The 26,265-nt window shown below is 38.9% G+C and overlaps 1 protein-coding gene and 1 long non-coding RNA gene across 2 annotated transcripts; one reads left to right on the top strand and one right to left on the bottom strand.

Moving 5' to 3' along the window:
- The first annotated feature begins 890 nt into the window (after window positions 1-890).
- Window positions 891-8,622, top strand: LOC106933883 (lumican). Its single transcript, XM_015013412.2, has 5 exons — window positions 891-961; window positions 2,443-2,774; window positions 3,346-3,670; window positions 4,512-4,829; window positions 7,004-8,622. Exons 2-5 carry the CDS (start codon window positions 2,469-2,471, stop codon window positions 7,153-7,155), a joined length of 1,101 nt encoding a protein of 366 aa, XP_014868898.2. The 5' UTR covers window positions 891-961; window positions 2,443-2,468; the 3' UTR covers window positions 7,156-8,622.
- A 5,208-nt stretch (window positions 8,623-13,830) lies between these two features.
- LOC148159642 (uncharacterized) lies at window positions 13,831-24,060 on the bottom strand. The gene is made up of 2 exons (XR_015762954.1): window positions 23,193-24,060; window positions 13,831-15,038 (listed from the first exon to the last, which is right to left on the bottom strand). It is a non-coding gene; the product is annotated as an uncharacterized LOC148159642 (long non-coding RNA).
- Window positions 24,061-26,265: the final 2,205 nt, after the last annotated feature.

Genomic DNA, 26,265 nt, shown 5'->3' with positions numbered 1-26,265 from the left:
ATTAAAATGTCTGACGAGTCAAATGTGAGACATCCTAACACATTTACTATCTGCTGAAATTCTGTTTTAAAGTAAAAACTTGTAAGTTTTGGTTTTCCCAACTTCAACCAAATATTTTTGGTTGAAATCAATGGTTTGATTGCCTAGATTCTTCTTTAGTTATAGCTTTAGTTATCAACTACAAAAGCTTCACAAATGACAAATATTCTTCATGAAATGTCTGCTCCGCTTTCCTAGAGGGCGCTGTTTTTTTCCCCAACATCTCCTTCTATTAAAATGCTCCCCAGGTTTATGGAGTGAAAATAATCTGGAACCGTTTTGCTCACTTTTGGACAGATGTTTGCAAGAAGCTTCGGTTCTTCCTTTAAGACACACTTGCCCAGAGCATGCAGTAACACACATACACACACAATGGTCTCTTTGGCTCCCCAGGTACTCTGTGGCTTCTGTGCCTCCAGGCAAGAACACATTTTACACACCCCATTCACACACACACACGCACGCACGCACGCACGCACGCACGCACGCACGCACGAACGCACGCACGCACACACACACACGCATGCAAACTGAAATATGTGCTTATTAAAATGTCTGTTTTAATATCTAAAACAACTCACACTAGCTAGACAACAGTGACTTCCTTAATTGATCAGGCTTTTTATGTATTTCTGTGCATCTCCTCAAAGCAAGTCAAGATGTTGCCATAAAAATAATATAAGTTTAACAATTGCTGCAGGGGGAAAGGAAGACTCAACTTTGTGAAAAGATTATGGAGGAGGTCTGGTGTGTGGGATGTGGGGAATGTTTGGAAAGGAGGACTGCATCACACAGTGGGCAAACACTACTGGTAGCTTAAAAACATACCCACACACACACACACACACATATGTCTCCCAAGGGCTTCAGTGAGAACGAGGGATAGCCCTGTCTCTGCTGTGTGTAGCTTCTGATCAAACAGGTAAGTGTCACTTTGCTCTTTGTTTCTCTTGTGCTGCCGTTTCCTCTTTGTGTGGTTGGTTAAGCTGGAAATGATCACCACTACAATGCATCCTTGTTTCATTACTGTAAACTCTTGACAGTGTTCTGAGTTGTCGTTGCACTGCAACGCAACAAGGTGTAATCATTTTAATCGAGTTCTAGTTCCTGATTGTTCAGACCTTTCCTGCAAATTACCTCTGCCTAAAAACTTTTTGTGTGTGAACTGTCGTGCACATGTTACTGTAACCTTCTATGCAATCAGGAAATTATTACACTATTTCCTCTAATAGATGATGCATGTTTAAGAAGCCATCCGCTACTGCAACTCAAACCAATGTCTCAGTCTTTTTTTCTTTTTAAGTGTTTCAGATTAATAACAATTGTTGAACCTCGGCTGCAGAATGGGACTTTCTATGTGAAAATATGTACTTTCGTGTAATAAAATTCTAGATGTACATAACATTATAATTTAATTTGGGCAGCATCATGTGTTTTCCGGCTACATAGTATCACTTTGTAGCACAATTAAGTAACTGTTAACTTCAGTTGTTATGAAAATTCGGTATTTATCAAATATGACTTAAAAGAAATTTATCTTCGTAATTTAGCGCCTTGAAATTGGGCCTCTTTTTCAGAAACTCCCCATCTTTCCAACACACCAGTTTCAGATTTGCATCACATCGTCTCTCCTCTGTTAACCTCTTAAGTGCGTTTTTACCTGTGTTTAACTGAGAAGTAGCTTGTATAATGAGCCTAGCAGATGCGCTGTTCCTTCAAGTGTTTGCTAATTGTTGCTGGCTAGTCTGAAGGAGCTGAGTGACCTGTCCTGTGGGAGGGGTGAGTCTGTGATGTGAAAATCGACCCTCCAAGGGGGAGCTGTGTCTCGAAGGCGGAGTTAGGTCCACCCATGGTATTTTGCACAACTAAATGGTTGCCACGGAGATCAAATGATTTCTCAAACATGCATGTTGGTGCAACACTCCAGGGATGTCTTTGATGAGGGAGTAACATGATATAAAGCTAGATAAGATAGCTTTTACATAATACTGCACACACAATATTCCCCTGGCAAGGCAAGAAACATAGAATCAATTATCTGACGTCCCAGATTAGAGAGCAACTTTGATGATCTATTTTCAGGTTTTGCCAATTTATGTTTAAATTGCTGTTCTGATGGAAGACACATTTCTTCTTCCTCAGTCTTAAAGCTCCTGCAGCCTCTTAACAGTTTTACCTCCATGATTGCTCTTTTATCCTGAACTCATAGACTCTGATCAGCTTTCCTGTTTTTGCTCTCCACGCTGGTAACATGAGAAATAACCCGCCTCCAGGAATGGTTTGAAATTATTTACTGACTTGGCCAATAAACTGTTAAACGACCTACTTTTCTTGACTTTTACCATTAGGCACAGACACAAAAACATTAATCAATGATTATTTCCTTGTTTGATTCCTTGCCAGAGTTGCCAGTCTCGTCCTCTGGCTCCATGGCTGCCCTGTTCTGTGGCGTGTTGGTGCTGCTGTGTGGCTTTGACTCTGCATGGGCCACATTAGTCACCGATATGGACTATGGTGGCATTCCTCTGTGGATTAACCGCCTGCTGGGCGAGCCCAGCGTTTTAAGTCTGCAGGGAAGGATTGACCCGGCCTGGTTTCGAGCTAACAATGACCAGGCCTGTCCTGAGCAGTGTGACTGTCCCATCCACTGGCCGACGTCGCTCTACTGTGACAGCAGAGGCCTTGAAAGCCTCCCCCAGGACTTGCCGCAAGGAACCCAGTACTTGTTTTTACAGGTAAGAATAAAAAAGAAACGCAGAAATGTTATTTTTTTCCATGATGTTTTCCATTCACTAATCTTCTTTACCTGCTAAACCACCTTACTGCCAGAAAATGTATAAAAACAATATTCTTCATGCAGATTCAAGATTCAAAGATTGTTTTAATATTGCACTTACAGCAGATTTAAATTTAGGTGTTTAATATACACAATTAGAGTACCGTAATGAAGCATATTGCGTCACAACTCCAATCATTAGACAGTGGCAAATTTCTTCCAATACAATCCCTAGTATTTCAAAATGCATCAGTTGGCATTAGTTACATACAAACTGTTTATGTTTCTGAATAAATACCTTTTTCTGTTTTAGCAAATTTTCATAGGTGAGTCCTGTTTGGGTGATGTTCATGTTTTAAACTATGCAGAGAAGCCAAAGTAGCTCAATATAAAAAGATCTAAACCTCTTACCTTTAAACTGAATGCCTCACCAGTGGAGTCACTGTGGAGCCCTGTTCATTTTCACTTCTTATACTGCATTAGAAAAAATAATTCAGCATCTTTAGGGATGCATTTTCTTTTGTTCCCAGGGCAACAAGATCTCATCCCTGTCCTACCCCGTCCTGGCTAATATCACGGGGCTACGCTGGCTAATCATCGACAACAACCAGCTGGAGAGCAACGAACTGGAGCTGGCCTCTCTGCAGAACCAGACTCAGCTGCGCTACTTTTTTGCGAACCGCAACAACCTGAAATCGGTGCCTGGCGGCTTACCGGCCGGACTCGAACAGCTGCGGCTGGCCTACAACCGAATCAGCAGCATCAGCCCAGGAGCTTTCCAGAACCTGCAGAAGCTGACGGTTCTGTTGCTGCAGGGAAACAGGCTGCAGACCATCACAGAGGGCGACCTCAAAGGTGGGGTCATTTGTTAGTTCTGCTCTTCGTACATTTGGACTGAACCTCTGACATCTGGAGAGGGAAGTAGACCAGTCCCATCTGGGAGTTTAATATCCAAAATGCACTCAAAAAGCAAATTTAGATTCAAGCTTTCATTAAACAAAGTCACAACTTTTGAAGAAACTATTAGGGTTTCAGAATTCATATAATTGTTTTTTTTTTATTTCATTGAAATGTTAATCAAACATCAAAAAACTTTGATCGATAAAGCTACTAATTAAAGTTTTTTTGTTGCAACTGTTGGTAGGTGCATAAACAGATGGGCTAATCTGACAGAAATTGGACTGAGAAGATCCAGAGATGACAAACAAAATAAACATTTCTAATACATTATGGAAATTATAATGGTCAGTAGATTCCAATATTGTGCGTCTCTTTCTGCACATTATAGATATAAATCAGTAAAATTACTTTGAAGCATTATCTAGTCATTCAGTGAAAGAGAATATTTTTTACTCTTTATTATAATCATAATCTGGATTTTTACCCTGTGAAGATGTTAAATTAATTTCTTGCTACATCATAAATAAGAAATTAAATACACTCATAACCTTTTAACCGAAACAACACACAAAAATACTGAACTATTCCATTCATGTCTTCTGCAGTGTTTGTGGACTTGTTTGGGTGTTTATTGCATGTTTTATAAGTGCAAATTCAAAATCTGCAGTAAGTGCAAAAAAGAATAAAATAAATTAAGTCCATTTGTTTTTAATTCTCATCTCCCTTCGGGGTGACAAAACACATTTTGTCTGGATTAACTCCTGCATGTGTGTGAAGATGTTCTCCTGTCTTTCAGGTCTCGTCAGGCTGAATCTGTTGGACATCAGTGGAAATTATTTCTCAGCCGTCCCCAGCCATTTACCTCCCTCTGTCCAGCAGCTTTATTTGTCCTACAACAACTTCTCTGGGCTGGACAAGGGCAGTTTTGAAGGTTTTCTCAACCTGAAGCACCTGCGCCTCAGCCACTGCGGCCTGCAGAGCAGCAGCGTCCACCCGCAGGCCTTTAACCACTCCAGCCTGGTGGAGGTGGACCTCTCTTACAACGAGCTGACCACCACCCCCACGGTTCCAACGACCCTGCAGTACCTCTACCTGGAGGCCAATAGCATTCAAGGTAATGAGCTGACTCATTGATACACACATGCATCAAGAATGCAGAGGCTTTGATTCAAAGAGGGAGAAAATGTAGCAAAAAATTGTTTGTAGCTTCAGGTTGTTGTAGACAAGTTGCTACATATGAATGTGGGAGGAGTTGGGGCTGCATGGCAAGAAGCTGAGACAAAGATGTAAGAAGAGGGTGGAGAAGGGGAGAAAGGTGACTGAATATTAATTGGTTGGATGTGAGGAAAGTAGGTTAAAAGCAGGGAGAGGGGTATGAGAACATCTGGGAGAGATTCAGAGGTATAAGAGCGCCAGATGGAGCAGAAGATGAAGCTGCTCCCCTCCCCCAATCTGTGTTGCTCTGTGTTGTCTGTCTGCTCCCTGTTGCTTTAGCTGGTTTGATGGTGCAGGAGCCAAAATGTGCCTGACAAGACGTCCTGCAGCGCATTTCAAAAGTATTTCTGCTCTTTGAACTTTTTCACACGGTCCTGTTTATTAGGCTTTTATGTAGACATCACAAGTGCATAATTATAAAGAAGGACAGGAACATGGTATTCCACCAAATATTGATTTCTAAACAAACATTAGTTTTGTTGTTTCTAAATGAATATGAACTTGTTTTCTTTGCATTATTGGAGGTCTGAAAGAGCTGCATCTTTTTTGTTATTTTGAACATTTCTCATTTTCTGCCAATACATACAAAATTTTTTGCTTGGAATTTCAGAGACATGTTGTCAATAGTTCAAAGAATAAAAGAACAATGTTCATTTTACTCAAACATATAAATATAAAGCGTAAAATCAGAGAAACTGATCATTTTAAGTGGTCTCTTAATTTTTTTTCATCCCTCTTTACTCTGAAACCTCCAAATAAAATCTGGTTTCTTCAGAAGAGACCTAATTTGTAAACAGAATCCATCTGTGAGTAATTTAAACCCACAATGCCCTGAAAACAAAATCCATGTGGTGTTGGCAGCATTATGCTGTGAGAACACTTTGCTTTTTCAAGAGCAGAGAAAGAGAAGCTGGACAGATTTGATGGAACGAGACAGTGGGTAAAATAAGTAACAAACATATCATGGGTTTTATATATATATATATATATATATATATATATATATATATATATATATATATATATATATATAAGCATAAGACAAGAGCACATCATGCACTTTTAGCTCAAAACTGTTTAACATTACCAACCAACAAGATAACATTTTATAAAACACCCGAACGGCACACAATGAACAAGACTGAATCTTCACCTGTGGCAATCAGTACAGGATTATTAAAGACATGATGTTAGATAAAATCTTTGCTTTTGTAATTTGTGCATTCACATTGACCAGTTTAGTTGTAAGGTTGGTTAGTGTTTATCTCTAAGAAAGTTTGGACAGGTTGGACCTGCTTGGTAGCAGGGCCTCCTCCATGTTCCTATTTGTCTTAGGATTTTGCACACTTCCTGCGTTTGGGTCCCTTTGTTACATCGTATGACAGCCAGAGGTGATGCTGCAAAGTATTTACTGGAGGGGCTCAAAACATACGTACAACACACTTTTCAGAGCTGTATTTGCAGAAAAAGGTGCAATTAAAATGTTGCAGAAAAAATCAATAGAATACATTGACGTTTGTGGTTTTATGTGACAAAGTTTAAAAAGTAAGGATATTTGTGCAAGGCTCTACAATAGCAGGAGCTGCATAGTCTGTTAGTGAGTTCTGGCAAAAATAAAAATGTGCTCTGGTTTTATAATCTGCTTTCGCAACGAACAAAGGAGCTTTATCCTAATGAGACAGACAGTCAACAGAAAAACTTCAGCATAAAAACACCTCACTGTCTCAGGGGAAGAAGCTCTGCAGTGGGTTAAAAAAGGAAATGGGTTGAGTAGTTTCCACTGCTTCTTTTTTCACCTCTGCACCTGAGACCTCTAATGGTAAATGCAGACTCTGTGAGCAGAGGACCAGACTGCAGCTGGCTGTTTTTGATAGACAAAATTGCATAATATGTCTGAGCTAGTCGAACTTAGGAGGACACGCATGCAAAAGAAACGCTACAGTGTGAAACTGATGCTCTCTGTCAAATATAAACAATGTTCTGACAGATCACCGACTGTCACCCTGGGGGGGGAGGATAACAAGTTTCAAAACGTAAAGTAACCATCTGAATAATGCCATCTGTTTTCGACAGAGTTCAACGTGAGCAGCTTCTGCAGAGAGGTGGGGCCTCTGTCCTACTCCAGGATGAAGATCCTACGGCTGGATGGAAACAAAATGGCACAGCACCAGCTCCCCCCTGACTGGGTTCACTGCCTCCGAGTGCTTCAGAGAATTTTCATCTGACTCGGAGAATTAGTTAGTACATCGTGTACCCCCTCCGACCCGAACAGGTGCTCCAGAGAAAAACACGACTAAACCTCAGCTTGTTGATGTCCAGCTAGTCGTGTCTGTTCTTCACATTAAAGCTTGAAATCAGACAGGCGACTTGTGATTCACATTGTCTTCACTGTGCAGAAACAAACCGAGTCGTTTCAGGAAAAATAAAAGTTTAAAAGAAGGACAAAGACAAAATGTATCTCAACATTAATGTTTTAGGAAAACTGCTGATTACAACATTATTATTCCAATCTCATTTCTACACGAGATCCGCTATTGCAGGGTCGGACATCTGTGTTGTGTTACTGGATAATAGCATTGGCAAGCTTTCTCTTCTGAATTTACTGACTCTTGTGACTGCCATGTTTCAACAACACGGCAGTCACACATCGAGCCCAGCAGAGAGATGAATGAATTGTCTCGAGATGAATATTTGACTTAATATTAAGCCTAAGGATGAATATGACAAAAATGATCTGCAGAAAAGGAACCAAAGTCTTAAATGGAATAATGAATTCATGTTAATGGAGAGGGAGGATTTTAACCTGTCCAAAGTTTGGATGATTAATTAAGCAAGAATGTCAGAGAGGCAACAAGGCTGTATGTTCAGTGTAAAACTGTATTTAACAAGTTTACCGTTGACAGATGGCAAAAAAAAGCTTAATGTTTGTTAATGATGGCATTTCAGAAGTTATGAGTTTTAAAAAGTAAAGTAAAGGCGGGGGAAAAGCTGATTGTAGTTTGTATTTGAGTCACAAGAGGTACAATAATCAAGTTCATCAACTGGCATCAGCAACATGATGAATGAGTGACTCAGTTTTGATTAGATTCAGAATCACTGAAGTTGCAGTTTAGTTGCACGAGGTTCAAGCTTAAATGTTGGAGCCAAAGTCTTGATGCAGTTTGATGGGTTTCCTTAGATAGAAAATGTTCAATCTACTCTGAATAATTAACTGATAACTAGATAACTGGAATGTATGTACGATTACATACCTTGAGACGACATTTGTTGTGAATTGGCACTCTACAAAAACGCTGAATTAAGCTGAAGTTAATTTTGCTCTGCCACCTGCAGCCTCTCAAAGTTTTTTTCACTGGTATGAAGCATTTAAACAATATTCAAACAAATGAAAAATGTTCTGCAAATGGAAAATGCGAGATACCACAGAGCAAAACCATTTTTTTGAACTTGCTGTTTTCAGGGAAAACATAGAAAATAATTATTTTTAAAATCAAGAAAATGGCAAATATTTGACCACCTCCAAAATCTGAAAATTCGCCTTTGTCTTAAAAAGGCAAATAACTAAGTTTATTTGTAGGTCTACCTTATCCTAGTAGTTATCTTAGAGTACTTTGTTCATTTAATTAATGCATGTGTCTTTAGTTTAAAGTTGAGAAAGTAAAAGAACTAATAAAGAAGTCATGTTTCTTGTTGTCCTTTTTGTGGGAATTATTTTTATTTAAAGATTTAATTTGGACACCACTGGTAAAAGCTTCATGCATGCAGTAGCTAACTGGAAAACATGTCATTGTTGGGTTGCTTAATCTCGTCAGCTCCATCTTATCCGACACATTCACACGGTTTAAGTGGTTTCTCTCTCTCAGCCTAAGATCTCCTGCTCTTTTAAAGAAGGTTACATTTTTCTCACAGCAGAAGAGACGCTTGGTTTCCAAGCGCCACTTCAGCTTGAATTGCTCCATGCTAATAATGGCCAGTTTTACATAACAAACTCAAACTGAGAGCCATTATTTATCCCCTGCAGATGAAGTCGCTGGACAGATAACTTTTATGAAACTGCGTCTCGTAATGTTTTAATCTTTCTTTTTATTCCTTTGGTAGAACACTGTCTGTACGGGTCAGGCACAGTTTGCTCCATGTAACAAATCACTTAGTTTCCTTCCCTTTAAAGGCTGTTTTCCTCATAGATTGAAGTCAGAGCTGCTGCTGTCACATTACCGCTGCTCAGACATTACATAAATGGGACCAGCTTTAATTCCACAGATATGTAAATGTCCATCCAAAGTATTCCTGCAGAACATAAGCATTTTAATATTTCTTTGAAGGATTCTGCTTCAATAATAGAAGATGTATAATTTTGAACAGGTTTTATGTTGCAACAGAAGTTGGGAAGAGGTGAAACAATGTCAAAGAAAAGTTCAAATACAGTATTTTGGGTGTGAGCCAGCGGCAGTAAAACTAAAGACAGTGCGCTTTTCATTATGAAGGCGAAGCAGACAGGAGTTGCCAAGCCCAGTAATTGAGAATTACTGGGAAGAAGCCAGAAACGACCCAAACTGAGGGGACGTGGCGCCGATCCAGAGACGTGTCCAGCAGAGGAGGAAGACATGTGAAGTCAGACAAACTCAGGTTAAGGAGGAAAAAAATGGCCAAATAGAGATTGAATATTACGAGCGGCACCATTTTTTTCCCCCTTGCAAAACAGGTCAAAAAGGCAAAAGAGGATTTTGACAATGTTATTGGATTATAACACATATTTATTTCAAAGTTTAATGTCACCTGAAGTGAGCAGCTTCAGGTGACATTTGTGCTCAAAAAAGCTTTTATGAGCACAAATGGCTCATAAAAGGCGTTGAGTCTGGCAGCATGAAATCATTTGTAGTCATTTGGGTTCAGTCCAAATAAGAATAATAAATATTATAAAAGTCCCTGTGCTGCTTTTCTCATGACACGTAATTACAGGAAAAGTCATAACGGATTTGTCCAAATGACAAACTAAGCCGTTTATAAACATCTATCAAATATTTAGTTCCACTACATAAAAATACACGTAACCTTTTTCACTGTCTGACAATGAAAAAGACCAAGCTTTTCTTTTTTAGATGAATCAGAATGATCAAAAATATAATATTTTTGCTAAATGCCAAAATAATAATAGAAATGTTCTGTGAGATCTACAGTAGAACGTTTTGATTTGCCCTTTTTGTGCTTATTCCACTTTGTAACTAATTTGGTTATGTGCTTAGAGTAAATGTCTATTTAAAGTCCCTTTAACTTTATGACTGTTGTTTTAAGATGTTGCTTCTATTTTTTTTCTTTCCAATGAAATCCAACCACACAGCATAATGCTGCCACCACCGAACATCACAGCTGGGACGGAGCATCCCCATTTCCTGCTGGAAAGTAATTCTGATAATTGTGGCCAAACAAATTTAACTTCAGGAAATACCTGCAGGAAATCTGGCGTTTTTATGCATATAAATATATATTTTTTCAGGTAATGGCTTCTTCCTCACTGTGATTGGCCTTTTTGTCAATGAAGACAATTTTTTTTACCATGATAGAGAGCAAGGTATTTTGCTTTTGAACTGCAACCGATGCACATTTTGGACCAAAACCTGTTTATCTCTAACACATAAAACCCATCTAGTTTTTATATGGTGCTATGCTTTGTATGCCTGTGTAAATAATTGAACAGATGAACCAGGAGCCTCCAAGAATCTGGACATTGTTCCCAAGGATGACTCAGACTTATGGAGTTTCAAAGGTTCAATTCCTATTAGTTAAATCCTTCCAATTTTCCCATAATGTCACAACAGGAAGGAGTGTTTTTGAGGTTTTGGTTTAAAATTCATTAACAGGTTTGCCTCCGTTTAACTTAGACATTGTGAGTCAACCTATCAGAAGGTCACAAAGTCCTGACCTTATCGTCTGGGCTTTCCCAGATTGTTTAAAGCTGCGTAAACATCCGACTTTAAACATAGCAACAAACTGTTTCTTTCTCTTGTCATTCTGGCATTTGGCAAATAGAAATAATGCTGGTAGTCGCAGAAAACTATACATATATACAAAATGTTTTCAGCTTTTAATTCTGATATTTTTAGAAGCCTTAAGAGACGTGAATAACAACTCTGTACCAAAAAATAACTGCTGCATGTGTGTTTCTGGGTGTGCCATGTTCTAATATCAGGTTTACTACCATATTTTCCAGGTGACACCATGTCTTACTGGTCAGCGTTGCCCTGTGTCTGGAGCAGCTATTACCAGAGACAGGAGACACGCAGACAGCCGCCCAGGAAGGACGAGCATTAGCCATTAACCAGTTTGTTCCATTAATGGCCAGCAAACAGTCTGCTAGGTGTCATGAAGTCATGAAGGACGGAGAAAAGTTCACAGAAAAAACCCAGCGATTGACCAAACAGCAGTTATTATCTTCCTGCAGTTTGTTTTAGTTTTTGCTGTGTTTTTAAAACACAAGCTCTCCTTGGTTCTTTTTTTTTTTTTTTTTTTTTTACGCGGGTGCAGCACTGCATCTGTCCTGCCCAATGCAAACCAGCCAGGACTCCTTCCATCCCCACACACACCCCCTTCCTCCCTGCCAAAGCAAAAACAAGTTCAGCTGGAGAGCAGAATGTTGCAGTGACATCTCAACCAATCAAATAACGGATTCGTCCAACAGGGTAGTTTAATTAACTTCCATATTATGACTTAATCAGGAATGTGGTTTTGCTTCCAGACAGTGGTCCTTAAACTCTTGTCTCCTGTATATTTCAGATGTTTCCCTGCTCCAATACATCTCTGTTAGTTGACTGAATTTCCAGCGCTGCATGTTATAAAGTTCGACGAGAGCTTGAACACAACCATTCTAAGTAACTCACTACTAAGGAGTGTTGATAGCAATTTGATGAAAACAGATTTGAATGAATGTATTGTTTTCCGTTAAATGTCACGTTTGGATTTGCAGTGTGACCTGACATGAGTGTTCTTGGACTGTGGAAGGAAACTTGAATACTTGTATAAACATTAAAACTATGCAGATGTTTTGGCAGTGCTAACCATAATAATCTGCACAAGTCAAGTTTGCTGTTGGCCCCTTAACCAACAGGCGACATTTTTACACACACATGGCAGAGACTGCAGAAAAAATGCTAAAGTTAGGTAATTATGATGAAGCACTGCATGCTCCAGCCCTCACTGCCCAGCTGCCTTCCCTGGTGGCTCTGTGATTTCAGCTCACACTGCAGAAGAAGGAATCTGAACCAAAAGCTCTGCTCAGGACGAGCCTCAACATCCCAAAGTGTCTGATGTCCAGATGCCCTCATCCTGCCACATCCATCCAGCATATTCCTTCTGGATGTTTTAAATAAACAAGGATAGAAAATAACATATTTGGATTCTATTCTTAGACTATGTGAGCTATTTTCTGTAAACATACTGGAAATATAGACGTTTTTTTCCTTGTGCAAAATGAAGCTATCTGGTGGAATCATTAACGTTCTGGCCATTCCTCTCTTCTGAACTAAACTCTACCCTGGAAACTACAGTCCAAACATTCAGCCGTGAAGCTCCCTGCGGTGTCGTCACAGCCACATACAGAAGCACAAAGCAGGAGAACTAACTATGTTTTGCATCCTCTACAGACTCAAAAATGTTTCATAAAAGCAAAATCCTCTTTGTGCATTTGAACTAATTGAAAAGTCATTAGATAAATTTCATGAAAAATGTTGAAAGGTTCTAATTCTGCCCAACTTGTCCCAGAAAACGGGGGCTGTCCCTGGTTTTTGTTGGCCTGTCCCCAGAAATATCCAAGTTTTTTCTCACGCTGAAAAAAAAAGGAAGCTGCCAGCTCACTCTTTTGTATTATAATTAGTTTTTGTGATACTAAATAAAATACTTCCTGACAAGTGAGTTTTCAAAAAGCATTAAAAGCACAAAAAAAGTCAGACTTTTGCCCTTACAGAAACTCATCGTGTTTTCAGGGTCGTTGCTCTGTTTCTAAAACCCATTCATATTCAGAATAATTGGCCTATATGTGCAGTAACGTTCACTGTCTTACATAGTGGAGTGCTGGTCGTTTTGGATTTTTATACCCAACGTTTGAAGAGTGAATGGTGATGTCTACATTGGAGCATCAACATTTGTACAAGGCAGAGTTTTGTATCTTTTTGACAAACAATAACAGTAAAAGTACATTTCTGTAATACTGTAGGCAAACTATAAAAGGATGTTTTTTAGATGTGGAGGCACTCCAAAAGTTATATATCAGCTGGAAGTTAGTTTGGTTCGATATAAGGTTGTATGTTGTGTAAAGGAACTAAAGAATAGTTTTCTCCAACATATAGTGGCAAAACATGGGGTCTAAAAATAATGATAAGTTTGCTATACGATGGGGATTAGGATTAATCTTCAATGATACGTAGAAGATAAGAGACATCTTACTATGCAGGAGAAGCTGCGTGTGACTGCTGAGGAACAAAATCCTAAAAACGTTAAATAATTAGTGGTTCTTACTTTTACTGAAACTATTATTTTGAAAAAGTAACACATTCAGGTTCATATTAAAGCTTCAACATCATTATTAATACTCAAAAATATGACATAATAATGGATTTTTTTAAGCTTTTTGAATTTCTAAATTTGCAAAATAAGGTAAATATCTGATTCTTTAAGATCTGTCAGCAGCTTTCGTATAAACAGGAAGAGCAATAATAAGTTGGTTGCACGACCCTACGCTACCAAATTAGAGAGTTTTGGTATTCTTGATATTTTGGAGATGAAACCCTCTGTGGCCACAACAAGTTATTTTGATCAGATCTAAAAGTCCAGCAGGGACATTTTGAGTAAAAGAGAAGAAAAGAGAGAAAAAAAGCAAAGTAGGTGAAAGGTCATAACCGAGAAGGCAGTGGGCTCTGCACAGAATAGGAGATTTATTTAACAATAACAAAATAAATAACATTACTATTTTGAATTTTTAAAAAATGCCAGAAAATGTAAACAACTCAGTATAGCAACAATGTGAAATTAGTCAAATAATTTCACATTGTTTGACTAACAAACAATGTTAGTCAAACAATTGTTTGACTGCTTCGCAGTCTTCTTTTCACCAGAAGACTGCAAAGCCCTTCTGGTGAAAAGAAAAAAAAAAAACAATTTGTGGATAACTTGCATAATTTGCGCCCATGACTTAATTACTCATGGCCATTATTACTCGTTATAATTAAGTCGTTCCCACAAAATACGCAACTTGTTCAAATGAAATATTAAGTCGTGGACTCTAATTAAACAAGTCATGCCCACAACTAGATGTTAAGTCATGGTCACGATTTTTTACTTTTTTTTTTTCCTGTGTCTCCAGACGCAATCCATTGAATACCGTTAATAATCAATGTATTTATTTAAACAAAATTAGTCAGTCAGTTGCATAAATGGGTCATCCTTACCCGGAAACATGCATTTTGAATCTGAATCTAAAAATGTAAAGTTCAAAGTGTATCTGAACTGAGAGGTCCGGAGGGAAGAAACTCTCTCTTTGAGTCATGCGGCTCTCGGTCTGCCTGGAGGAAAGGTGGAGAAAAGTGACCGTCCAGGGTGAGGTGGGTCACCTGTGATGCTTCTCCACAACAAACCGTGTGTTTGTCCTCAGGCTCAGGAAGGAGTGAGTGACCTCATCAGCTAAATGCCTCGTGCAGAGAGAGGAACTGCTGCATGTGCGTGAGTCAAGGGTGATTGTGGCAGACATTCTTGGGGGTGGACAGCTCTTACACACAAAGCAGAAAACAGATTGTTTTAAAGTAAAAAATAAATAAATAAATGAGTCTGCAAAGAGATTTGAACAGGAAATCTTTTCTTATACATGTCTGTATAAGAAGTAAGGACTGTGTGGCTGCCTGTTAGATGTATCCCACCAATATATTACTAAAAATAAACATTATGTAACTGGGATTGGCTTTAATTCAGACAAGAGAGCATTTGTGACGTCGGGTCATGAGTTGTGGCTCTCTGTAAAAGTTCCAGTTCACCTCAGTGATGTTGGGTCTGTGCCGCGTCCAGACAGGGGATGCATTTCTCCTCTGGATGAAGGTAAGCAGGTTTCAGAGCAGTCATGGTTTCACTGGAGAAACAGCAAAGATGCATAAACAAACAAAACAAAAACAAGACTTTAAATGACGTTCTTGTGTTTGGAAGGATCGCTGTCAATCAGCATAGTACTAAATTAGTCTTTTGCTGCATCTAGTTTACAAGTATTTGCAGTAATTCAATAAATTAAAAATGCTTTCTGATGAGGTTTATTTATCAGATTAATAGTACCTTTTGAAAAAAAAATACATTTAAGCAAGTCTTGAATATACTTTTTATGATATATATTTTTTTCATTATTGATCTGATTCTAATGCTAATCTTGTTTTCATGAGACTTAAGCAGAAAATGATCATAAATAAATAAAAACAATGAGTCTGAGTGTAATTAACATATATGTTGCATTTAGTTTGGTGCACTCAGTTCATGAAGTGGACGAACTTTTCAATAATATTCCAATTTCCTGAATATGATTGTAGGTAAAATATACTTGGAAATGCCACAAACAGGGAGGATTTCTTCGCCTCACTGAAGCAGAGATGTGCAAAATCAGAGCAGTTTGTGTTGAAAACAAAAAGAAGTAAAAACACATGAAGTTTCATGTTAATCTGTTTGTATGTCTGTCCTCTCACAGTGGACTTTGCTGCCTATTAGATATGATGGGATATTCCTTCAGTGAACTTGTCACGAAGTGCAACAACAGGACGGCTGTTGTTAGTAATTTTCCTGTCCTTTAGCTGAACGGAGACAGTGAAACTTGTTTCTGTTGGCAATAAATAACTTTAGTTTTCTGTCTCTGGTGTGTGTCATGTCATGACTGCCTGCTCAGACACACCCTTGCTGATATAGGCGAGTCTTGGAAAAAAGGAGTAAAGTATTACCAAAGCTCTTTCTTCTTCAGTGTGATTCAGTTTGGGATTTTGGGTCATTAAGCTGTTTTATCACCTGCATTTGACCTTATCGATTGCTCTTGGCTAAAACTTTCTTGTCCTACCAATTTGGATAAATGAAAAGTATTTTCTTTTCAGTTCTGAATGAAAGATTGGTGATGAGTTGGCATCCTGGCTGTGTGAGGAATCTGTTTGTTGTTAGGAGAACTGGGGGGTAAATCTGCTGCAATATTGTAAGATGTTGTGGTTTTGGCTGGATGACAGAGGAAGTTGTTAGCTTCATTTTTACAGGCCTATTTATAAGGAAGATGAAGACCTCCAGCATCCTGGCTGAACACACACTCAGCTTTTAAACATGCTGCTTGTGCCGACTGCTCTCTCTGTTCTCCCAAATGCACTGAAAACTCATTTAAGTTCATCTTTAACACAAAACACAGAGAGAAATTAGTTGTCATGTTATTCTGTTATTAACCTGAAAGCTGTGGCCAAGAAATGTGAAAACAAGATCATTCTGGACGCAAAGCCTGCAGAGGTTAAATAAGAGCTCAGTTGACACGACCTTCCCACACAGCACATTTGGAAGTGTTCCATCAACTCCTACAGAGTTAAATTCAACACTTTGAAAGTGTCTGTATTGGTCCACTCTGGATGGTGTAGAAGTTACACTTTTGAAAGTGTTATTTGTGATAGAGTTGAATCAACACTCACAATAGTTGAAATCAAACACACTTCAGTGTTAATCTACCCAACAACTAGTGTATATTGTCAAAAGTTAACACTATGAACGTGTTAATCTGACGCAGAATGGTGTAAAGTATATATTAACAGAATGGTATGCTGTTAAAGCACAAATATAGTAAGTAATACAACATACAGTGAGTCAACAATCGAAACTTATAGTTTAGGATCTACGCATGCGCAGTTTGATCCAAAAATTATGCCCCGCCTCTTCCGTGACAACTCTCACACATTCAAAAAAAGTCTCGCTCTCACACATTCAAAAAACGAGTCTTAGTACTGTGTGTGTGTGTTCAACTTTAGTCTTGTGTATGTGAGAGATAAACGTCTGTGTGTGTGTGCGAGCTGTTAGTAGTGTATGTGAGCGAGAAAGTTAACGTTTGTGTGTATGTGCGCGAGCTGGTAGTGTATGTGAGCGAGAAAGTTAACGTTTGTGAATGTGCGAGCTGTTAGTACAGTGTATGTGAGCGAGCTGATAGTGTGTGTGCGAGAAGTTAACGTTTGTGTGTGAGAGACAAAACATAATTTTTTTGAGTGTGCGTGGCTATTTTTTTGGAGTATGCGAGAGTTTTTGGTAGTGTGTGAGAGACAAAACGTAATTTTTTTGAGTGTGCGAGAGTTTTTGGTAGTGTGTGAGAGACAAAACGTAAATTTTGTCCTAAACGGCCCCTCATACCAGGGGCCTGCTGCACCCCTACCCTATCCTATCTGTTGCTCCTTTACTGATGTGATGTCACAAATATGTTACAATTGTGGGAGGAACTGTCTGATGTTGATTTCTAAATCAACACCAGACTGAGTGTTGAGTTAGACTGTTGGAGTTAATTTAGAAATCAACACTGGACTGGATTGCTCTTTGTTTAACTCTTTGGGACTCTTTAGTGAGTGTTAGGGAAACTAACTCACTAAGACTCATGTTGTTGAATTAACACTGTATTTTTAACATACAACACTTGCACTGGAAATCTGACACTTCCGAATTTGCTGTGCATATTCACCATCCATCAATAGGAGATTTTCTAAAGTAACCCATATCATAAATAAAAGTAAAATTCACAATTATCTAATTGTGAATTTTAATTTTTTTCAAAAATAAATCTCTCTGCTTTAACATTATGGCATTTAAACAGAGGAGGAAGGTAGAGGAGCTTGAAATGTTGCAGCTTATGGTCCAGCTTAAACTCGACTCCTTGTGAAATCTATATTCTGCATTCCTGTTTTCAAAGAAGACGAGTCTTATACTTGAAACATGTGCACATTACCTAGCACAATATGGAAAAGCACATATGCTGCTGCACTTCAACAGCCTACACTGCCAAATAGTGATCATTCCTCTTGAACCTTTTCACATTTTGTCACGCTGCAAACACAAACTTTGAAGTATCTACAGATTAAATTGACAGACCAACACAAAGCAGTGCATCATTTTGAAGTGGATGTGTTTTTCACAGTTGCTACAAACAAAAATCTACTTTGTGGTAGCAGCATCATGCTGTGGTAACGACCTTTTCATCAGGGACAGGAAAACTGGCCAGTTGGTCTCAAACTAACTAAGGGGTAATCCTAGAAGAACGTTGCAAAAGACTCTTGAATGAAACGGAGATTCAACTTTCAGCGAATAACAACCTTAAAACTGCAGTACATAATGTTTATAAATAAATATATATATATGAATATATGTTTTTAAGTGTTTATTAAAGCTGTCACCATGTTGTGACAGTTTCTTATGAGACAGATAGTCTGTGAAAAGATCAACCTCCTCCCTGATCTACTGTTGCTGCCTGAAAAAATGCATCGCTCTTGAGTCATCCTGACTAAAAACAACCCATCAAAGCCAGGAGGAAGGTCTTAGAGCTGCCAATCATCCTCATGTACTCGCTGCTAAATATGCTAATGGGGGTGAAACAACTTATCATTACAGGAAAACCTTTTATTTACCGCCATTGCTGGTCATGTTAACTAGACTGAGCATTCAGTGCCGCAGGGAGGGGTAATTGACAGCGCAAAGACCCGCCTCCTGGCTCTGATTGGTTGTTTCTAGACAGCACTGGGAGAAAATTAAATTAGCTGCTTTCACACTGAACAACCGCAGACCACCCAATCCTGCTCACGACCAGAGTTTTTATTTTTACGACAAAAGGTTTTGGTTTTAACGGCCTCGGATGGCACAGTGTGAATCTGGCTGCAGATTAAAGAGCAGCTGTGTCAGAATAACCTGGTCAACATTCATAGCAACATTTAAATGTGAATCTGTGACAAGACTTGAAAACTAATGACTGAGTTTTAATTATTTGGCAAAGAAGAAAAGGCAACAAAACTTCAACCTCTGGATTTCAATTGCAATAAGCTGCACAAAGTATTGACTCACTCAGCCAAGCTGATTGCACATTTGGTAGAGTTTTATTTGTCACAAATGTTTAAAAATCTCACTTCCACTTCACAATTATGGATATCTTTGTCTTGGTCAATGTCATTACAGTCAGTTCCGGTTTGAGTTTGTACTCAAAATTCAACAGACCTTAAGGGGTTTTGTAGAGAATATATATATAGGAGGAAAGGCTGTAAATATTTGTAGAGAATGACTACATATATACATATATATATATATATATATATATATATAATCCAAACTGCAGGATATGAGATTTGTTTCAAACAAAAAGTAGACGCTGAGTCTCTGTTGAGGCCAAGCAGCTTGGCCAGGCTTTGAAAGCCTCAACATGCCAAAGCAGTGTGAACCCTGCTTTCACAAGGGGCTGGATGCAATCAAGGCAAACTTTCAAAGGATCCCTTCTTCGAAATGAGTCAGCTGCAAACATTTATCTGGTGAGACGCCAACTTTAACTTAATTAGGCTGACAGCTGATTGAGTCAGCCGGCAGTAGTTGTCATTCTTACTGGCCTGAAGTAAAAGAATGAGCAACCTGCTGATAGTTCCTGCTGGAAGTATTTACAATCTGGGTGATTGTTACAGTGCTTAAAATAATGAAAAGTAAATATAGTTTCTGCTGCATTGTCTCCAGAACAATTATCCAGAACAATTATTTAGCTTATTGAATGAGCAATAAGCTAAACAAAATGTCTGAGATATATGAAAGTATAAAAATTAGCTTAGCAACACTGATTATCTGCGTGGAGTTTAGACCTTCAAACCTAAATCTGAAATGTTATGTATTTATTCAAACTCAAAGTAGAAATTAAAAAATAAAATCCTCTCCTGGGATCTTATGTTTTAGAAAATATAAAAATAATTCAACCACATCTGGTGCCTTTGTCTTACGAACAAATAGTTTTTGGTTTTCTTTTTTTGTTTAACTATAAAGTTTTGATTATTCGCCAAATACAAACCTCAAAGTCCAGTTAGTGAGTAAATTATAAAGAATTTAACTGGTTGAAGGATTATGAAATAAGCAGCTAGAACCCCCAAATTAACAGCAGGTACCCAAACGCGCCTAAATTTAAGTTTACCGATATACTTAGATATTTTTTTTGTTGAATTTGAGCAGTAATTAAAAAAAAAATCTGCCTTACTAGATGTCATGTTTTTCAGATTGCAAAGACTTTTCTGACTGAAGCATTTTATTGTTTCATAGTTAGTATCACAGTGGTAGCATGACTGGCTTTACATCTCCACAAACTTCAGGAGGAGGGATGATTTGAAGTATGAGAACATGAGGAAAAAAATGCAGCTTTTCCTTGAAACGATCTGAAATAAATCTTTAAAAGGGCAAGAAATAAATAAAGGTACATTCTGTTCTAATATGAATCAATAATAAATCAATAGAAGCCTCAGAACAATTTCTGTAAGAACTCAAGTAAATTATACTGATTAAATTATATTCAAATACTTTCACCTTCCTAAAATAATGGCCTAAGTTTTTGTTTTTCTTTTCTTTTTTTCCAAAACATCTTTTGGAAAGAAACAGGCAATGGTTTTTTTGTTTGTTGTTTTTTTCCCCCCAAAATCACTTTTGCTAAAAAAACGACTTTGGCCATTATTTTAGGTGACAATGTACTCTTTTTATTCTAATCGTTATCAGTATTTGAATCATGTGAAGTTAATGTAACCTGAACAAAACACTTTGGGTCTTTAGTAATTAATGAAGCTTATTGCATGATTAATAGTGCTATGTTTGTAAAATATCATTATAGTTATAGTGGATGTATAACATAAATGTTTAGTTTAGCTGGGTTGACTGAGCTCTAATGAAATTCTGTTCAGGTCCGTGTTCAGCTTCGGAGCGGCTCAGACGAGACCGGCTACAGTACAGTTTGATTTTTTTAAAAATGCCAATATTTCACAGCTTTCTTGACATCTTTTCACATTTTCATGAACAGACCAAGCAAAGCAACACATTTGGTGGAGTCAGTGACGTGACCTACGTGTGAACTGCCAATGAGCTGAAGCCTGTCTGGGCAGCTCAATGTTTGACTTCATAAATCCTGGATAAAGTTTTGGTTTGGAAGCGTCTCCTGATTTTTTTTCTCTGTTTTAAAACCTTGCTTATGTCAAATGAAAAGAATTTGAACTTGCTGACTTTTGATTGACATTGATTTGATGAGCAAAAGATGTGAGTCTCATCAGCTGCTACTTCAGACCTTTATTTACTATAGCTGAATGAATTAAGCTCACTTGGTGCCTTAATAGACCTCTCACTGAGCGATGCCAAAAATCAGATCAACTTCACTGCTTTATTGGTTTTGTATCTTAGTAATTTAATCTGTTAATTGCTTTAATTAAGCCTATCAACAATATTATGAGACGTGGAGATAATAACAGCATATGGTTATTAAAATGCATTTGGTTATTTGTCTAAGTTAGTATGATGCTGCGTTCAAGTTGCACTCAGAACTGGGACATTTCGACTTCACAGTCGGAAAAATCAACTAGAACTCCTTCTGTAGTCGGATTTCTAACTGGGAAGCTGGAAGCAATTTCGACTTCCCCCAGTTACGACTCGTAAGGCAGACTTTGTGTTTCAACATGGCCGCTCCGTACATGAACAGTTTAAGGAAATGTGTATTTCACAAGACCAACATGTAAACGTGGATCCAAAATCACTGTTAAAAGTAGCGAACGCATCTCTAAGCTGAACAAATTAATTAAAGTTTAAAATGATGTTGTAGAGAACGTCGCCGTGTTGAAATTCTTAACTAGACTGCTGTTAAATTCAGCTGATAGTTCCAACTTCCCAGGTAGCCTGAATGCAACGTTAGTTAGTTTTATCTATACATTTTGCTTAAATGGTCCGACCATTTATAAATTATGTAACTTCTCCTCAGTTGCCTTTGAGTTTGGTCAGTTTTGTGAGTATATTTTGTTTGCTCAGTTAATATTTTGAAAGTTACTTTTTAAGTAGAGTTGTGTTTTGTCGACCTCTCTTAGTGATTTAGGTGGTTTCTCCCAGTGAGCCGCTGGTTTTGGCTCAATCATTTTGCCATTGTTTCCTTGGACAGGACATTTCACCTGGTGGCCTTCCAGACAAAGCAGCCTTGCTTCTGTCAGTCTGTCCATGGCAGCTTTGGTTACAACGGAGTTTATCACCATCAGTGAGTGAGTTTCTAATTGTAGCATAAAGCAGAGCAGAGGACTCAACCTTGATTAAGTGCCATCCATCGTTTGTGGCTCCTTATTTTGGAGCTTTGTTGTCATTTCTGAACAAAAACCCATTTTGAATTTTTTTTTCCTGTGTCCGTTATTGGTTCCCTCAGACACTGATGATCTTTCTTAGTAAATCTAAAAAAAATGATTTAGTCTCTAGATTAAGCAGTGAGCCAGCATGTTTTTTGGATTTTTTTTTATTTTTTTTTTAGCAAATTAAGTGTCTTAGTTGTATGTTCTCCCACAGGTGTTCCTCATCTGTTCATTAAGTCACCAGGATCATCTTCAGTAATCAAACTCTGTTTGGATACTTCTTTCCGTTCTCAGATCCTTTGTTGTTCTCAGATTTTATTGCGTTTCCTGAGTTTGATCCATCGTTAAAATCTAGTTTCATGATGCGCTTCCCATCGTCATCCGTGTGTTTTGGCTCCCAAACCACGCCATGACATGTCAGGTCCATCCACATCCCTTATACGTTACTTTTCTTTTTTTTTACACACGTTTGTTTACTTTCACCAGGGCCTGTTTTCTATGTATGTTTCTCTGAGGCTTGAAGAATGTGGTTTGAAAGAAATAATACAATTTTGTCCAACTGGATGCTGACTCAGACAGAGGAGTCCAAGTCGTGGCCTCCTTCAAAGAAAACACTTGAATTGCATTTTTAAAGGTTCCTGCTGCAAATGTTCATTTGTGAAAGAAATTTGCTAAACTTGCAGTCTGCTAGAAAGTCATCCATGGGAAATATTTAATGTTTGTATTTATTTCTTAGAACATTGTTGTTGAACTCTCTGGACTGACTAAGTCTTTTTGTTTTACATTTCTATGACCACTGAGGATTATTCCACTTGTCTATATCAGATAGCAACTAAAACCACTACAATCATCTTTAAATTATGAGTGAGATTTGCAAATATGAAGTTTAAGCGGAAATTCAGCCTGGAAGACTTGACCGACCTCACCTGCTCATCTAATCAAGCCGCATCGCATCCAGATGGCAGCATCCCTCACCAATCTCCCCCAATCATCATTCGCCGCTTCCTTCATAAAGTCCGGCCGTCCGGCCGCGCCCGCTTTCTGGCCAAGCTTCGTCCCGCCGCCGCCGTCGCCCCTCCTCCACCTTCAGTCACTACTCCACCATATCCGCTCAGTCCCTGACGACCTCTCCACCACCAGCGTCCGGGCCCGGGGGGAAGACATCCCTAATCCCTAGTAATCCCTAGGCATCGCAGCTCTTTCTCAGTCAGCGCATTCTAGAGCCATGTCTTCCGTCTGGGTCCGACCGCCAAAGACTAATTCTATTATTATCATTTCTGTTCTCATTATTTTGTTCCACATCCATTAAATACCCTAATCCCTCTCTCTCTCCCTGCGTGAGTCTCTCCAGGTTGAATTGTAATATTGTGGAATTAAATTTTAACCCGTTTGCCCCGCTGTGCCTCTTTTGTCTGCGTTGTTCTCTCAGGACGCCGTCTTCTCTTCGTTGTTCCAGCAAAGCTGTCTGCAAACTGTAAGGATATTAGTCTTATTCTGTGGGAACATTTCTGGCAGTCTCGGTATCTCATCTAAGCAAAACAACTTAATGACGCAAATCACTCGGAATATGACTGAACAGACCGTTCTTGGACAAGTTCCAGATGATTAAACACATTTTGGGCTCGGGTTGCAGTCCGTCTTCCTCTCTCCATCTGGTTGGAAAACAGCTGTTGTGGTTCGTAATAGCACTGTGAGGTACATCCGCCTTACGATTTCCTAGAGTGTAAGCAGCTTTCAGTCTATAAATATGGATCTCCCATTTTGAATTAACAGGTTGAATCCAGCCCTGACAAGAGTTACGCCACTGGCCCATCATTTCCTCCCACACCCTGAAAGCTACACACTAATTAGCTACAATACACAGGTGCGATTTCATGTGAGCTTCTAAATTAAAAAACTGGATCCTCATATGTGAGTTAAACTGTTTTAGATGTGGTGATGGATTACGACACAATGCACCTTGCTCCTCAGGAAGCAGCATTTTTATTGTTCTCAAAGCAGAGCATTAAAAGGGCGACGAGGTCTTAAAGCTGCTGCTGGAAATGTTTGTAAATGTGTTATTTACATATTTGATATAAAAAAGTGTCACTATGTCCTGAGAGTACAATAATATGAGGCAGAAAAGCTGAGAAAAAATTCCAGCTCCTCACAGTGGTCCTACTGACATCTGCAGAAATACACAGCTCAATCAGAAACAACCAATCGGAGCCAGGAGGAGGGTCTTAGCGCTGTCAAATGTTTTCATGTATGCACTGCTTACACCCTACCTCTTGTTTTCTGCTGGATTACACGTTCCCCACAATGGTGCATGCTAACTAGCATTAGCATCCTACGTCACAATGTTCATCTGATGTCATCAGCTGTCGGTGGCATCAGATAAGCAGTTTTCGTGTAGCTTTACGTTGTTCCACTGTCATTAGCACAGTTGTAGCAAGTTGGAAATCTTGAGCTTGTGCGTTCTGTGCTGTGCAAGGGTGTCAACAGCACATACACAAGCCTGGTTGACAACGCTAAGACCTTCCTCCTGGCTCTGATTGGTTGTTCTGACTGGGAGCAGGGCATTTCTGCAGGTGACAATAGGGGTGCTGGGGGAGGAACTTTTCACAGATTATCTGTCTCCTGTCACAACATGGTGGCAGTTTTAGTAAATATATATTTGTTGTTCTGGGTTCTTCAGTGACTTCCTTGGTGTCACTTGATGCACTCTTAGAGCATTTTTGACGGGTTCACTGTTAAATGTTTTCTCCTTTTGTGGATTGAAGCTCTGAGTGGTTTTCTGAAGTCCAGTCACCTCAGAAATTACTCATAAATGTTGCTGAATTTGTTCCTATCATCATGTTGATGCTCTATTTAACTGCAGTTGTGGAAGTGGGTATGGCCAGCGAAAATGAACTTATGAACTCAGCTTTCCAAAAATACATATATAAAAATATTGGTTAAAAACAGCTTTTTCCCCAATAAATAAATTAAATCATAAATTTTATACATCATTTTATATTTACTCTGGTTATTCTTGTGTTATGTGACAAAATGATCAAAACCAGAAGTCATCTGTAAGAGAGTAAACACTTTAGCGTAGAGCACTTGCTACTAAATTTGCAGCAGAGGCAGCTCGGATGAGCTTATGCTTGAAACAGGAAAGCATCCAAACTTTTATCAGACATGAGCTCACTTCATGTAACCAGGGAAGTGAATGGAAGGCGTTCCTCCAACCTGTTAGCTGATAGAGGAGGTCACTAAAACACTTACCAAGAAAGTGACGTATTGATTACATAAACCCTTTTCTGTGTGCCTTATGTGATCCTTTCCTTTTTCAAGTTTAGTTTTATCCGGACCTGGTATTAGACCAGAAGACTGGCAAAAGCCTCCTGGAGGGAGGAGTAACGAAAGAGAGGGAAGAAGTGGAGGAACATGTTTAAGAATCCGATCCACAACTGTGATCGTCCCGTTAGCTCACAGCTGCGTCTCATGCTGCAGGATGGCAGTCATGCAAACACACCCCCACCCTGAGCCACATGGATCGCATGAAGTTAAACGCGTTTTAATTTCGGTCTCACTCCGCGTCACTTCCTGTGCTCCATCACTACATCTGCTACCTCACCCGCACTTGAATAGCTTCCTTGAGAATGACCAAAATGCTCTGGGAATTTAATGGAAACTGAACGGATGCCAGAACGTCGGTGGGACGATTGCATCGGTGGAAAGATGCAAAAGCACATCTGTGTGTTGTCATCCTAACAACGTGCAGTGGGTGGGAGATGTACTTTCAGCTGGACTTTCCTAAACAGAACTCCACTGTTTACAACATTTCATGGAGAGTTTTGCATTTGCACACATTTGCAAACATCCATGGCACATTGTGTTGTTTTCTGTTTTGTGGGACTCATCCATCCATCGTTTGGGGAGGAACACAATTATAACAAATCATGACTCATTTTCGTCACATGAAAGAAACTGCAGCTTTCCAGAAGGGATTAAGATTAAATCTTCTTGGACCGA

The sequence above is a fragment of the Poecilia mexicana genome, unplaced genomic scaffold, assembly GCF_051168715.1.
Source record: "Poecilia mexicana isolate PSO_F unplaced genomic scaffold, ASM5116871v1 scaffold_5, whole genome shotgun sequence".
NCBI lineage: Eukaryota > Metazoa > Chordata > Actinopteri > Cyprinodontiformes > Poeciliidae > Poecilia > Poecilia mexicana.
This window is presented reverse-complemented; position numbering and strand designations above follow the sequence as displayed.

Excerpts from the sequence above, each read along its gene's own strand:
- LOC106933883 (XM_015013412.2), top strand. The coding sequence starts at position 2,469 with ATGGCTGCCCTGTTCTGTGGCGTGTTGGTGCTGCTGTGTGGCTTTGAC. Across the intron at positions 3,671-4,511 it reads CACAGAGGGCGACCTCAAAG|GTCTCGTCAGGCTGAATCTG; the intron begins GTGGGGTCATTT and ends CCTGTCTTTCAG. Across the intron at positions 4,830-7,003 it reads GGAGGCCAATAGCATTCAAG|AGTTCAACGTGAGCAGCTTC; the intron begins GTAATGAGCTGA and ends TGTTTTCGACAG.